At 41.3% G+C, this 16,031-nt stretch overlaps 1 protein-coding gene across 1 annotated transcript in view; it reads right to left on the bottom strand.

The window, feature by feature from the left end:
* Positions 1-15,273, bottom strand: part of CACNG3 (calcium voltage-gated channel auxiliary subunit gamma 3) — an 80,886-nt gene extending 65,613 nt beyond the window's left edge. The window contains exon 1 of the mRNA XM_045849130.1: positions 14,617-15,273. Within this exon, the coding sequence (XP_045705086.1) occupies positions 14,617-14,827 (211 nt within the window). The 5' untranslated portion in view covers positions 14,828-15,273. The remainder of the gene's footprint in view (positions 1-14,616) is intronic.
* Positions 15,274-16,031: the final 758 nt, after the last annotated feature.

Below are 16,031 nucleotides of genomic sequence, written 5' to 3'. Positions count from 1 at the left end.
AGCATTAAGGACATTAGCTTTTATATTTAAAAGGCCTGGGCTTGAATCCTACCTCTACCCCTCACTAGCTTTGAAAATTTGGGACAGTTGCTTCTCTGAGTTCCATTTGCTCATCAGTAAAATGGGTATAATATCCACCCCACTGGCCTCTTGAAAAGACTAATGCATGTAAGCACTCAGTATACACTCACTATTGTTGTTTAGTAAGTGCTAGTGTTTCCAAATGTGACTCACACAGATTTCCTAAGCAGGGCTGTCCAAATTTTTGGCATCTCTGGGCCACACTGGAAGAAGAAGAGTTGTCTTGTCTGGGTCACACATTAAATACACAAGCACTAATGAAAACTGATGAGCAAAAAAGGGTTTTAAGTGAATTTATGATTTTGTGTTGGGCCACATTCCTAGATGTCCTGGGCCACATATGGCCCGTGGGCCACAGGTATGACACTCCTGCAAGGTTTTCACCACCTCATCAACTTTTAGCTTCACTTAGCTAAATCCTCACCTATTATGGCAGAAAGTCAATAGATCATAAATTAAGAAATAGAGGGTGAACCTATTATGTAAAGGTTTGGATGGAACCATGAGAAAAACCAAGTCAGAAATGGTGAAAAAAAAGGAAAAGCTTACTATGAAGAGCAGGACTCAGGGTGAGGAGGCACAAGCACTCCTGAGGTAAATGCTTGTCATTAAAAACACTTCTAAGTGATTTGATATTTTAAATTGTGTGCATTGTTGGGAACTGCCCTGCCTGGTTTCAGAAGCTGTAACCCTCTCATGGCTAAGGCTGAGTGAGAGACCTTGGGACCATAAGCCACTAAGAAGACAATGCTTATCTCCCTGGCAGGGGCATTGCCTCTGCTTCTTTTACTTCACCCTGCCTGGACCCCATGCTTGATCAACTGAATAGCTAATGATGGGTAAGATTCCTCAAGGGAGGGACGATCTAAGACAGGCATGATCATGGGGGACCCCAGGGAAAGACTTGGGCACTATAGAAAAAGGGGATGATGGACCCTTGCCCTTCAGCTTTGACATAGCCTGAGTCTTCATTCTATCTGCAAGAAGTCTTCTAATCTCTTGGATGTCCTACTTCCCCTGCCTGACTTAAGCCTGAAACAATGCTGGAGGTGGGTGCTGCCCTGTGCCGGAAAGGGTGGGTTTCCCTAGGGCAATCAGGCCTGAGAAAGAATGCATAAAATCCTATGAAACCTATTTGCTAATACCCTCAATTTAAATAATAAGGGACCAAGCAAGAGGTGAGTTTGTTCCCCAAAATTTTATGGTGCTTTAAGTATCTGACCCTGACTCAAAATAGGCCCTCAGAGTTCTTTGAATGTTATCTATTGTTTAATCATTTCTGCTTGACAATGATTGATGAGCTTTATTCCTGTGCAAAGTGAACCCAATAAAAGCTTGTCAAGGCAAGGGTCAGGGTGCTCTCCCCTTGAGAGAATTGCCGTGCCACCCCTTTTCCTCCACAGAACTCGGAATTCTGGGTGAATTTGTCTTGTTATCTCATCCATAATGCCACAGACACTGCAGGCTGGTGTCCGCATCAGTGCATAACTAAATGTCTTAATAAATTGTAAGATAATGTTTAAAAGCTTTTGAGTAAAGTATGAAGAGTTTGAATGTGAAGAGAAAAATATAACATTTCTAATCTCTTCGACTTACTGAGCAGAAAAATAGGAAAATGATATTCATTAGATATTTACTAAATGGGAAGTAGCAATCATTTAGGGGTGAGGGAATGAGATTGTAGTAAAAGTAGAGGGGAAACTTTGTCTTGTCTATTTCTGTTTTAAAAATTTATATTGAAAATATGTTTTTGTGTTACTTTTATGTTAAAAGTATTTTAATTAAGAAATATAGTAGAAAAATATACTACTCAAAGAATAGGACAAAAGTTAAATATCCAGGATTTTTTGTTAAACAAGAGAAATGTTTAGTCATTCAATTTGTCTCCATGGATTTCTAGGGGTAATCATCCTGTTCTCTTCCCCCTCTCCTAAGAATTAGAAACCAGGAGGCTGAATTCATTTCCACTCCAGCCCCTAGCAGTTAGAAGTCAGTTCTCTGTGGACCCTACACAAGCTTTTACTGCATTTGGCAGGTGGGTGTTGAGCATGTATGGTAGGCCAGGCACAAGCCCTAAGACAACATTTCTGTGACAAGGCCCTTCCCATGACTAATCCAAGACCCCTACTCCAAGCTCCATGAGCATCCTGCACTGTTCATCTGGGTGCATTTCTCACCCACTTTCCTACACATTTATGAACTTACCAAAGACAGGAACTTATCTACTTTATTTTCTGCTGAATCTTCAGCACTTAATGCAGTGTCTAGCACATAGTAGGTGCTCAATAAGGACTTATAGGGCAGGTGACACAGGCTGGAAGTACCCCCAAATGCAAACCACTCATGTCACACCTCCTAAGGATCTCCAAGTTAGGAAGGGGGACCTGAATGGGAGAAGATACCAGCTGGAGTGGAGAAGGGTGGGGATTCTGTAAGTTAGGGAGGGTCTGTCTGCCTGATAGGAAAATGACTCTAAGATTCAGTAATCATTTGAAACCTCCATATTCTTGTCATTTTTTTACCCCAGTACCTCACAATGAGAAATATAATACTGAAAATGATATGACCTTATCTTCAGGAGAAGAACAACAATGATGAAGAGATGCTATTCCATTGTGTCCAGTCTTAGAGAAGAGCAAGGCAGAGATGAGGCAAAAGCTTTAAACACTAGAGCTGACAGTCTTGCTGTAGGGAGCAAGGGAGATCACAAGACAAATTGTTCCTTCTGTCAAGCAGCAAATTATGCAGTTAAGGAGAAGACTCAGATATGGCAAACTCAAGAACATGTTATTCCTGCACTCAAAGTCAAAGTCCTTACAACTTCCTTTAAGATCCTGAACTACCTGGCCTCCAATACCCCTGGCTGATCTTCTATGCTTCTCCTCCTCATTCCTCCTCTTCAACCACACTGGTTTCCTTGCTCCTGAACAGCCTAGGAACATCCACACCTCTGGGCCTTTGCATTCACTGTTCCTTCTGTCTGGAGTACTTTCCTCCTAAGAGCCACCTGGCTTGGCTCCCCATCTCCTTCATATTTTAGATTAAATGTCACCTTCTCAGGAACCCTACCTTGACCACACTATTTAGCATTTCATCCTTCTTCCCACCCAGCCCATCCTCCTGCTTTAGAATAGTTTGGAGGAAGTCCAGGGTTCAGGGCCAAGACTCTCCATTTTCTCAGCCAGTGGGAAGCCACTGCAGCTAGGCCCCAGGGACTCTAACTAGGTAATTGTTTTGGGGAGAGGCCCAAACTGAATTTTCCTGGGTTCAGACCTTAATATTGCTTGGAACCCAACCCCTGCCATCTCCTCACTGCTTGGAAGCTAAGCCATCACTCACCAGACTGAAAGAGCAGAAAGGAACAATTGCTATGCTGTGCTGCAGAGCTTGGACTCAGATTCACACTGTTGCCTCTTGATTTGGTCTTTTTATTTTTCTCTATACACTTAAAAGGTCCTTTGATTGTGAGCCAGATTCAAATTTTCTGAGAAGTAATATTTTGAAAAACCAGGACTTATTTGATAGTATATATTTTAAGACATTTTAAGCTGATAAAAAATTAACTGGTTCTGCTGTCCTGGAATCAGTGAAGGGTGAAAATGATTTGCTGTAAACATGCATCTATATTAACTGCTCTATGCCAAAAACAATTTCTACAGGTGACAGTAGAATTTTATAATAGATGAGAAGGTGGAAGACACCCATGAGTTTTTTAATCACTTTAATTTTACAGGTAGGTGTTATTGCATTTCAAGGCAGCTATATGTGATGCTGAACAGCATATGTTGCAGAATACAAAATGGTAAAAATTCCTTTTCTTAAGCATGCAGGTAACTAAGTATATATAGAATCTTTTGCCCAAAGAATAGAAACCATGTCTGCTGGATGTGTGCACAATATGTTCACAGAACATGTGCTTTCTTTTTTCTTCCCCAAGTTTGCCCCAGAGTATTGAGGGAATTGTTTAATGAGACTATGGAACTACTCTAGATAATATTCAAGGAAAATATGAAAAATAAGGGATGGAGAAATAATGTTGTCTAGTCAGACTGCCTCAAACTATAGGAGTCTGCCTTACTAACACTTGTTGCAGGGATTATAGGATATTATTTAAAAGGTAATTTGTAAGCACATAAGAGCAGAAGAGTGATTACTAGAGATTAGTATGGTTTTCTAGGAGAAGCTCAAGGTGACTGAATTACCTCAAGCAACGAATTAAATGTATATCCATTGAGCATCTAGTATAAGCCAGGCTCTGGTTCTAGGCTGGCATTTCAGGGAAATATAGTAGATAAAGAATATTTTGACAATAATAAAGTACTTGATAATGCTTCTCTACAACATGCAGATTAAAAGGTGGACAGATGATGTTAGGTCTTGCCTGCCCCAAGCTCATCTTTGTTGCCCAATTTTAGATTATGCAGGCACAAGGTCACTGAGGACCAATATACATTGGTCTATTGCAGATCTGGTGAGTATTCAGTGGTCTTCAGAAATGGCTTTGGCCCTCTGAGTGCACTGCATGAGAATCGGGTGGGCTGCAGATCCCTAAGTCACAGTTATCCAGCCAGAAATCTTGACTCTTGCCTGACACAGAGTCTAAAACTCAAAGAAATCAAATAAATGATGTGGCCAAGTTTAGTCCTCAGGAAGTGGGACAGCTGCAAACTTAACAGCAGCCCTGAGTTTGCAAACTCCAAATCTTCAGTGTAGAAGTTGTCAGAATCTGCTGGTGGTTTGTTCACCTGCCCCAGTCAGACTCATGAAGAGTCTGAAGATCCATATTGGAATCTTACCTGCTTACTGATCCCAGGAGGAAGGGCACACCTACCCTGGAAGTGAGTTCCTCATGCAAACTCAGGAAGCAGCCCTGAGGTGAGTTTCTTGACTTGCTGAGAGCTCTCTTAGACAGAAGAGCTCCTAGTCTAGACTTTACTATTTATCGGCATCACTTGGGAGCAAGCCTTGAGAGATCTTCAAAATGCTAGCTAAATCTTGAATTCTCCTTCTCCTACTTCATTTCTGCTTTTTCTCAGTTTTAATCAGCTCCCCTGCTCCTTGTCCCATAAGTGTCAATACTTCTTCGGGTTCTGTCATTTTCCCTCCTTATGTTCACTGGGTTTTCTCTGGCACTTCTTCTGTACTTTTGTGTCTTCACTTACCACCTATGTTTAGATAATTCTAAGTATCATTTTAGGTTTCACCTTCATCCTAAGCAATATATTAGTTATTCTTAAAATTTTTGGAGTATGAGACTCTCCATAGAAGTGCATATTCACACATTTTACTTGAAGCTTCATGATCATACCAAATCTTATCCATGGAGCTACATGGAAGGGGGTACCTCTATAAAAAGTCCCAATACCAACTGCCTTTTGTGGTCCTCAAACACTTCACCCCCACCCACCCAAAATCTCTGTCTGATTGGGACTACCACTAGTGTCACTTCTTTTTATGGCCATCAGAATATTGATTCACAAAGCTTTCTTCTCTTGCCAGCCCCCAAAATATTTACTGTGCACTTGGTCAGGGGCTGCCTTTTCCTGGACAGCATTAGAGAAAAGAGGATCTCATTGACTTTCTGTCAGCCTCTCCATGTCTCAGAAAGAAGCCAAGGCATATGTGAGCAAAGGACTAAGTGAGAATTGTCCAGGAAATAAGAGATGACCCAACAGAATATCTGATCAGATGAACAGTCTATGATAAAGGCAAATAGTGAAAGAAAAAGAAAAGCAATTCAATACTCCTGGAAAAACAAAGGATACTTACTTCCAGAAATAAAATGTTATCATAGATTTCTATACATTCATTCAGTGAGATATAGCAGAGGTCAGCAACATTTGCTTTTTCTGTAAAGGGCAACACAGTAAATATTTTAGGTTTTGCAGGCTGGGCAGCAAAATTGAGGATACTATGTAGGTGTATATGTAACAAGAGAGAAAAAAACTTTCCACAAATTTTTATCAGCAACATTAAAAATTATAGATGTGTAAATATGAATTTCTTATTTTTATGTGTTGTGAAATATTATTGGATATTATTTATTTTTCAAACATTTAGAAATGTACAAAATATTATCAATTTATGAGTTATACAAAAATAGGCAATGAGATGATTTGGGCCCATGGGTTGTAGTTTGCCAACTCCTGAGATATATGTCTCACATTCTATACAATGTTGAGTCTTAAACTTTTAGAATTTTAGAGACAAAGCATAATGATGTTTACCATGTTTATTTTATGAGTCTCAAATCAGTGGAGTATAACTGTGTAACTGTTTTATTTTTCAACTGTGTTATATCCAATCCTTCATTTCCTTAATGATATTTTGGGCAGATCTCATAACTTTTCAGTAACTTTTGGTTGTTGAAATTTCCAATTGTATATCTGATTGTAAAGTTATATCCCTGATCCTAGCACCTTCAGTATGTTGTGGCAGGGAGCAGAAAGAAAAAAAAAAGGCCCAAATACCACTTGGTTGGGTGAAGGTGCAAACCTCTATTGTTCTTCATTACTGCTTCTCCAGTGCTGTGCTAGCTAGCACTGGAGAAGGAGTAATGAAGGCCTCTGCATGTCAGGGTGCTTTCTGTTGACTGTCTTGTAGAAACACATGTATTGGTTTTCAGAGGGCCCTGGGTGGCTTTCCACTGCCACTTCCTTCTCTGATGTGGGCTATCTGAGTCTGGTCCAGCCTGAAAAGGCTTCCACCCTGCATTAGCTTTCAGCACTGACAACTCATGGCCCCATGCTGCTGAGCTTGAGGTACTTTGTGAACATTTTTAAAAGGCCCTCCTCCCTTTAGTTCTGAACTAAACTCAGTTCTGAACCAAGATGCATGGTTTGGGAAGTGAAGCATGGGATGACTTCTTGACCCCTGCTTGACTCCTAAGCCACGCCCTGCTGGTCAGGGTAACATCTTCTTAAATGTCATGCAACACTGGCTATGACTTCTTGCTTAACAGGCTGCTCTGTTGGGTGGGATGCTGACAAAATGGCTCAATCACAGGTATCCACTATTGGATCTACTAAACTCACAGGATCTCCCCATTCCTAACAGGCTTCCTCGTTGCCAGTCTCTCTCTCAGCCCTGGAGTTTAACTCAACTTTCTTGCTGAAGTAGACGCAAGAGCAGATGAGCAGTTGGGCTAACTAACAAGTATCCAACCCAGGAATGATACGTCAGTCTCTTTTTTCCAGACACTCTCAATTTTGATGAACAATGCTTCTTGAAACCATTGAGGAACTAAAAGTATTGGGAGGAAAGATAGTGGTATAAGGAAGTTAGTATCATTTTTCTTAGCAAAGAAATATTGTCTAAAATGGATGAATCAAGGACTACTGGTCAACATATTACTTAGAGGTATGAAGGAATGAAGGAACCACAAGAAGAACTGAGGCAGAAACAGTGGAAAGAAATTGCTACTTTTGTTTTCTTATCTTAACAGGTGAAGAAACTTTTGCTCAGAGGTTAACCAACTTCCAAGATAAAAATGCATGTCTACCTGACCTCAAAACCCCTGTTGTCTGATATTCTCTTTTGTCTCTCATAAATTATTAAAGGCCCATTTACTCCTACACTGAAAAAGTGGGCTCTGGCAGGGTTGTGGGAATGGGGAAAAAGAACAACAGCACTGGAGATTTATATAGGCTTCTCTTTAACCTCAGAAACATTGGTTCATTTGTGGTACTTCTACATGTAAGAGTATAATTTTCAAATTGTTAGTAACACAGTTTCATTCTTTTAAAATACACAGGGAATTCATGTCAAGTTATTCACCAGTGAGGGAACCAGCTGAATGACAAAGCTGGTTCAAAAGAGGGTGTTATATTTTTTTCAGTGAAAGTATTTTGAAATAAGATTGTTAAGTTAGATATAAAACTGATTAATGTCCTACAGGGTAGGCAATAAATCCACAATATTTGTGTTGATCTCCTCTAATGAACAGAAATCACTTGCATCTCTACCGAACAAAAACTTTACATACATCTTCTGAAGCTTTCTACAAGCCCAGCTATGCAGCTGGGCTTGAATTCATAATGAAAGCTAAGTCAGACAAAATTACATTCCCCAACAGAATCAGAGGGCCCCTTAGGTAAGCTAATTAGACACCGCTCTATGAGATCATTAAAAGGACAGAGTCTTCTTTTTGCCCAATTCCTTGTTTTATTTTTTCCTGACGCTGGTAACCCACACTGGCCACTCAACTATGGAATGCAAATCACTTGCCTTTATTTTAATCCAGAAGATAAAATTTCAAATATGAACCAAGCAGAAGTATTTTCAAGGCATATCTGAAGTATTTTCTACTTCCTCAGATGGGTAGAATCTTAGAGTCAGAAGGTAGAGGGGCTGGATTTGAGGTAGAAAGAAGAGTATAGCCTTTCCACCCATGATGACACATCTAGGAGTAGGATTCAAAATACTTAAACACTAGTAGGACCCAAGACCTGCCAATCAGAATAGATGCTTTCTTAGGGCTGGAGTAGGATCATGATGGTCTTGCTGGGTCAGGTCTTAATCCTTTATCTGACAGATCTAACAGATGTCTGGGAGGTTCTAGGAAGGGCTAGGGTGGCTGTATTGATGGTGGGGGTTTGGTGGGGGGTGGGTTCTGGGGACTTGGGCCAGGAGCTGTTTACCAACAGGTAAGGAAATATTTTAACATTTTAATAACTTGTGTGGCTATACAGACAAGTTCTGGCTGAATGTTAGTCAGGCTCACATCCTTATTAATACTGCCACTACCCCAGTCCTGACCCACCTCCCAAACACAGTTATGGTCACTCTTCCTCACCCTGCCTGAACACTCCAGCCCATGTCTTTCTTGGGCTTTAGGGACAAGGAGGAACAGTGCAGGAAAAGGAATAGGGAGACATTCAGGAGTAAGAAAGAGAGTAAGACAGTTCTGATATATTTCACACTCATATCTAAAGGAAGGCACAACATTAGATCTAGAATAGGAGGCACAGAAATGGCTACTTGATACTGTTTGTAAGCTCTAGGGATATGGCAGTGCCACCAACAGGCAAGAATCTCTGTCTTTATCAAGTTTCTATTCTACTGGGAGATAGGAAAAGTATGAGTTCATGTGTGTGAAGGCACCTGGAACTGGGCTTGGTACACAGGAAATACTTAACCACTGTTGCATCCTTGTCTCAACCCATCCTCAACCACGTCTTTCCTGCTTCCCTGAAGGCTTCTGAACACATAAATAAAGCTGGAACCCCATCTGGCTGAAAAGTCAACCATCTGGAGATTTGGAAATATGGGAGAACTTCTAATGACTGGCTAATTTTTAAAAAAAAAATTCAGCCACATGTTTGATGTCATCCAGGCCCATCTGTAGCAGAAATAGCAGTTTATTGAAACTCTTCTCCATAATTTTAATTTCCATGCCCTAAAGTCCTAAATGGGCTTCCTTTTCTTAGTAGGCATTTTAAAAATGAATTTAAAGAGTGATTATTGACTAATGAAGAGCAATTCAGGATTCAAATTTGAAAATATAATAAATTTGAATTAAAAAGGCCTTTTAGGTAACTTCTAGGGCTCAAAACTGGCAGCCCATAGGTCAAATTCAGCTATAAAGCAAGTTTGCTTTAGCTGACAACATATTTTTATTTTTTAAGAACATTTTTATTTTTAAAAAGATTGTATTAATTTATTTGTAGAGAGAGAGGAAAGGAGGGAGAAAGAGAGGGAGAAAAACATTAACGTGTGGTTGTCTCTCTTATGCCCCTGACTGGGGACCCGGCCCACAATCCAGGCATGTGCCCTGACCAGGAATTGAACCTGTGACCCTTTGGTTCGCAGGCTGACACTCAATCCACTGAGCCACACCAGCCAGGGCTGACAATATCTTTCTAAAAAGTTGAATTAGTTGCCTGTATTTTAAAGATCAAGACATTTTATGTCTGGAATTTTAAAACTTGAAATATTGGGCCAAATTGGTACATATTTCCCCAAGGTAAAAATCAACTTAAGCTAAGTAGTAATTGTCCCTTAGAATGGGCTTGAGCTCTCTAATTTGCCACAGCCCCCACCACTCTCTATTGCCCTCACATTAAGACAAAGTTTCAGTTACATCTTCCTAAATGCACTCTTACCCCTTCCTGATCCCCATAGAATTGAGTGAAGAATACTGTGAAATGCTTTTTTCACACTTTATATTACCTGCCTAGTCCACATGAAAATTTGGATTGGCACTCCCTAATATTACCTGAAGCTCTCATTTTAAAGATGTATTTATTTGTTTGTTCATTTATTTTAGAGATAGGGTAAGGGAGGGAGAAAGAGAGGAAAGAAACATCGATGTGAAAGAGAAACATCAATTGGTTGCCTCCCGTAAGTGCCCCACCTGGGGACGAAACCTGCAACTCAGTCATGTGCCCTGACTGGAATGGAACTGGCAACCTTTTGTTTTGCAGAACAATGCCCATCAAACTGAGCCACACCAGTCAAGGCTGAGGCTCTCATTTTAGATTTGGATAAATGGAGATCCAAATGAGGAAAATAACATGCACAATTCATGTAAATATTAGTGACAGAAATGTGAATAGCTGCCAGGGTTCCTTGCTCTTAGGCCAGTGCAGTGGTCTTTCCACTGTCTAAATACATCATTTTGATTGTATCTAGGACTTCAAGAAAGAGGTTTTCCCAATGAAAGCATCATATGTCAAGCATGTTTTCATTCAAATTCACACGTTGCTATTGAAAACCTACAGCAGGTTGGGGCACTACTCCATGAATGCTTTGCATACTTTCTAGATAATGAGTCAGGCATTTGTTCTGGTTTCTCAGTGTGGGTATCTCTACATAGGTCGATTGTTTTTATATTCCAAGCATGTCCTTGCTGCCTCTGAGTCTGCACCTGTCTGGTGGCTCCTGTGCCCCCGCAGACACTGCACAGGCATGCTGAGTGTTCTGGGAGGTGGGGCATCCGAATGGAAAGAGCCATGTGTCTGGGCATTTTCACAAGCTAATGTCTGTACATTATAGTAGCAATCTATATCCACCTGTGCATTAGTTAATGTTCTCTAGCAAGTGCTCTGAGAAACAACATGGCTTAGGTGAAGTAAGTGACTGCTGACTTGAAGTATGTGACCTTGGCAAAGTTATATAACTTATCCAGCCTCGGTTTCCCCATCTATAAAGTGAAGGCAGTAACACCTGTATCACTGAGCTCCTTTGAAGGAGAAAATTAATTTTTCAAAATTCTTAGAACAGTCCTAGCTCCTACTAAATGCTAATATAAATGACATTATGGTGAGTTATAGAAATGAAAACTGGAAACATTCCTTCTCTTGCTTCAGCAATGTGATCCTTCCTAACACATGTAGTCATCCCTAGGCCCATTGTAAATATTCAGTACACATTGGCTTTAACATCATAATAGCTTGTAGGACTTTTAGAAAATTTAGACTCCAGTGATCCACTGCAGACCTATGGAAATAAAGAATCTAGTTGTGGGATCTGATAATCTACTTTTTAAGCTCCTTATGTGATTCTGATAACTAGCCAAGTTTGAAAGCATTTGATGTACTTGAATACCTTTCTTATACTTGAATATCTCCAGTGGTAGGGAACTCATCACCTCTTAAAGCTTCCTATTCTACACTGAATACATTTTTATACTGAGGCAAAACCTGTTTACCTCTAGCTCCCACTTCTACCCCCTTGAAGCCACATGAAGCATTTCAAATCTCTTTTTCCTGACAGCTCTTCAGATATTTGCAGACAGTTGTCATGTTCCTGCTGAGCATTCTCTTCTTCTGGGCAAAATGGCTTCATTATCTCATGGTTCTTAAAAAAGTGTGGATGAACTGGCTCTTCTAATTTGATATCTTAAAAAAATGAGCTACAAAACCCCTACTTCTACCCTGTAATTATCCTTTGACACTTAAAGGGTCAGAAAAAATGAAGATGTTGAGGCTCTGGGAGATACCAAACAGGAAATGGTTGTGCTCTTTCATCCCATCAGAGCATAGGCTCCTCTACTGCATGTGTCTGCCCATGCAGAAAGCAGAGGCTCCCGTAAATTCCTTGAACACTTAGTGTAGTCACTACATGAAGAAAAATCTTTTTTAATAGCAGTTGTAGCATTTGTTTGTTTGTTTATTCTTTTTCTTTATTGAATTTATCAGGGTGGCACTAGTTAACAAAATTACACAGGTTTCAGGTGCCCAATTCCACAGCACATCATCTGTACACTGTATTGTGTGTTCACTACTCCAAGTCAACTCTCTTTCTATCACCATTTATCCTTCCTATACCCTCTTCCATCTCTCCTCACCCTCCAAGAAAAATCTTGGCTTCAGTTTCAGCTGGGCCCTTCTAGGCATTTGTTATATGGGTGTACATATAGCTAAAATTTTATTGTGATTCATTAAAGTTTATGCCTCTTACTGTATCTAGTACTTCAAAAATGTAAACAAAAATGTAGCTGAATCAAATTGCATGGAGACTGCAACAAATTTTCTCAAAAGAATTCATCTGACCAAGAACATATCTTAGATCCAACCAATTCCTATTTAATTCAAATTCTCACTTTCCACAGAATGCCTGGGTGGGGCTCAAATTCCTTGTGCAGATTGTGGGTATAAAACAGGATGTTGGAGAAAAGAGAAAACTTCAGTCAGGAAATGCTAAAGGTTCAGGAATCATAGGTCCTATAGGGGGAAGCTAGAACTGGTGTTGAATTGTGCATTCTGAGGTTTAGTTCCAAGAGGCAAAAGAATCAGAAATAACTAAAACATGGTCTACATGTGTAGATATTGGTAGGAGTCTCAGATCATTTCTTATGCCACCCCTAGAACCATGCAGGCATCAAAACATCCACAAAATTACAGCTTTACAAAAGATCATTCAATTCCTTATAGTCAATATAAGAAAGTAAATTATAGAATTTCCTAAGGTAAATGACTTCACCATCCCCAACAACAAATGATCACAAATATTAGCTTTTTATTTCCTAAACAATTATTCTTTAATTTCTATCAGTACACCGGATAAAATAAGAGGTTTGGATAGGGCTAATTTAAGACCACCTATTCCAAATCAATCATTTTCCAGATTAATAAACTGAATAGCACAAATGTTTTAGCCAAGGCTGTGCAGATAGTTTGCAGCATTACCCAAGTATTCTGACTTCATGTACAGTGATTCTTTTTTGCATTTAAAATAGTCTTTTCCCACCTGGACTTCCCACCAGCTACAAATTTGCATTGGAAGCAGATTCAATTGTAGTAAGTCTTACAGTCAGAGAGCAGTTGTTCAGAGTGTCAGAACATGGGAAGAAGGCCAGGGAATGAAGCAATATTACACTAGCAAGTGATGTCATAGCATGATTTCCTAAATGATTGACATAAATGCAAGTTCTCAAGAAGCCCTGATGAGTGCCAGCCAGTGAGAATGCAGGCATGGAGAACCAATGATGAACAGGGGAAGAGAGCGTATAGAAAACCCAGCTTTTCTTACCCATGATTGTGACAACCTTCACAGATTCTTTAGAAGCCCATGTAAACTCCCTTCTAACCCTTTAAACCAGGGCCTTCCCTCAGGCACATAGGCTCCAAAAGCTTTGATTTTCTTCTCTTTCTGTTTTCTATCACTGACATCCAGCCATTGTCTAGTGATGCTTAGAGTGACTCCTGGTGTAGTGAAGGCAAGTTTAAACCCAAGAGCTTGACATTCTAACATTGATCTGTCCTCTTCATTATAATTGAGAGCTAATTTTCAATTTTTAAAATTAGAAACAATAAGCTACCATTCTTGGAGAATCAGTCTTATGCAAATATAATGGAAACGTATTTTTGGGGTGTTGGGATGATTTAGGAAAGAAGACATGTGGATACCAAATACCAAGATTTCAGTTTTGTTTTTATCCCAAAATAATAAAATGTGTATTAAAAAGGAAATATGCTTAAAATGTGTGTACGTGTGTGTGTGCAGGAGTTCACATATGTTAGTGTGGAACTGGTTGGCAATGGAAGTTCATGAAAATATCTAGTTAGACCAAACTCAGAAGAAATTGATAAGACTATGTTGATAAATAAGGAATAGCTTAGAGTGTATCAGACTAGGTCAAGGAGTTGTGCTGTGTGTGTGTGTGTGTGTGTGTGTGTGTGTGTGTGTGTGTCTTCCCCTCTCCCTCTTCCTACCTCCCCTCTCCCACTGAAATATAATTTAAACAGAAACAAAGACCCCATGTCAAGCCAGAGATCAAAGCAGTTCACTATATGTTTAAGGATTTTTGTATTTGAGAACGTTTCTCAATTGCAGAAGCTACCTAGAGTGCTATAAAACCTCATATCATGAAGCTTATACTAAAAACAATCAGTAAGATCCAACCCCTTCATCCTACACAACACAGCATTGGTCTTGCTGGGAACAGTCTGGATGTCTGCACCTTCTCAGCAATAATTTGAACCATTATTTTTTCCTTCCATTCACTGCTTTGACCTCCCCCAACCCTCCAGTGGAGTATCAGAATATCAGAAACTGGATTATTAGGGGCCACTGAAAGGAATTTGTAAATACCTTCCAGGCAGCAGGTCCTCCAGAGCCCCGAGTGGGTCATTACTTCTTCATTCTTCCTGCTGGTTTCATTATCACTTGTAGATTTAGTCCTGCACACACCTCTGGAATATAACCAGTAGTCCGTGCCCACTGCAATGGTCATTAAACTAAAAGCTGCGAAAGCTCCCACAGTGGTGATCAGCATCTGGATACCTCTGTCACACATCCTCATAATTCTTCATGGTATTCTGAATGGCTGGGGGTTGAAGGGGAAGTTCAATGCCAGAGAAAAAAATCACTCTGCAGCTGGGTAACCTAGGACAAGCTCTTCCAAAAATTCCTATCTCCTTTTGTCAGCATCCACAGGGACTTTGGGAAAGCTGGAATTTCCTGTCTGGAGCTCTCTCCAGTTCCCTGGTCTTCCTATGGCCCTCGGAAGGGTGCAGGCTCCAGGGGGTTGGTCCACATCACTGCTGTCTTCTGAGGGTCCCTGGGTTCCTTTCATTCCTCAGGAGCTTGGTAAAGATGAGAGTCCGTGCAGCGCATGGCTCCGGAACCTGGAGCTGTCAGCTCGGTTTGAGATGCGCCTGGCTCCTCACAGCCCCGGGAGACTCAAAGCAAAGAAATCTAGAGAGGTCTCTGTGTGTATGTGTGTGCGCGCGCGCGCTCGCGCGCGCGTGCGTGTATGCGTGTGTGTGTGAGTGTGTGTGTGTGTGTGTGTGTGTGCGCGCTTGTGGGTGCGCGAACGCGTGTGCTGGGGGTGAGGGCGGATGGCAAAAAATAGCACTGCTGGGAGGCGGGTCGCTGAGAAGAGTGTTCACTGCTTCCCAGCCTCCGAAGAAAGCTTTCCTCCTGCTCCCGACACCCCCGCTCAAACTGGAGAAAAGACAGTCTTGGGTCTGGGGCTGGCAGTTTCAGTGGAGGAAAAAGGGGTCCGTGGTGCTGAACGGACAGCTCCCTTTCCGTTGCCCCGCCTCCGCTTTCCAAACGCCGGGCCTTCCATTCAGGTCCGTGGAGCTGAACCTGCAGCTATCAGTCTGTCACTACCATTGCTCCATCCTAGCCTTTCTAGTGACTGGGCTAAAGACCTCGGCTGCACAAGGGTCCTCCTTCCCAACGCCCTGTAGTCATGGGCTGTCCAGTCAAGCCTACGCTCCGCTCAAAGTTTGGGGAGCTCAGGACAGTCCGAGTCCCGGCTCCTTGCACTGCACCACAACCCTGTTCCTCCGCTCCGCAAGGGTTAAGGAAAGAGGAAGGGGAGAGAAGACCGCAGCGCACAGTGGTGCTCTCACAGCTTTCACCCAACGTGGCGTCCACCTCCTCCCCCCCGCCCCTCACACTCCCCATCCCAGTTCCCATCACCCATGAGCCAGGCAAGTTTGCCTTTGCTGCGGGCGCTGCTGGAGCCCATTGGGAAAGATCGTGTCTTCTTAAAG

The sequence above is a fragment of the Phyllostomus hastatus genome, unplaced genomic scaffold, assembly GCF_019186645.2.
Source record: "Phyllostomus hastatus isolate PE091 unplaced genomic scaffold, TTU_PhHast_1.1 phas_contig_64, whole genome shotgun sequence".
Taxonomy (NCBI): domain Eukaryota; kingdom Metazoa; phylum Chordata; class Mammalia; order Chiroptera; family Phyllostomidae; genus Phyllostomus; species Phyllostomus hastatus.
The sequence above is the reverse complement of the archived record's forward strand: the minus strand, read 5'-3'. Positions and strand labels throughout refer to the sequence as shown.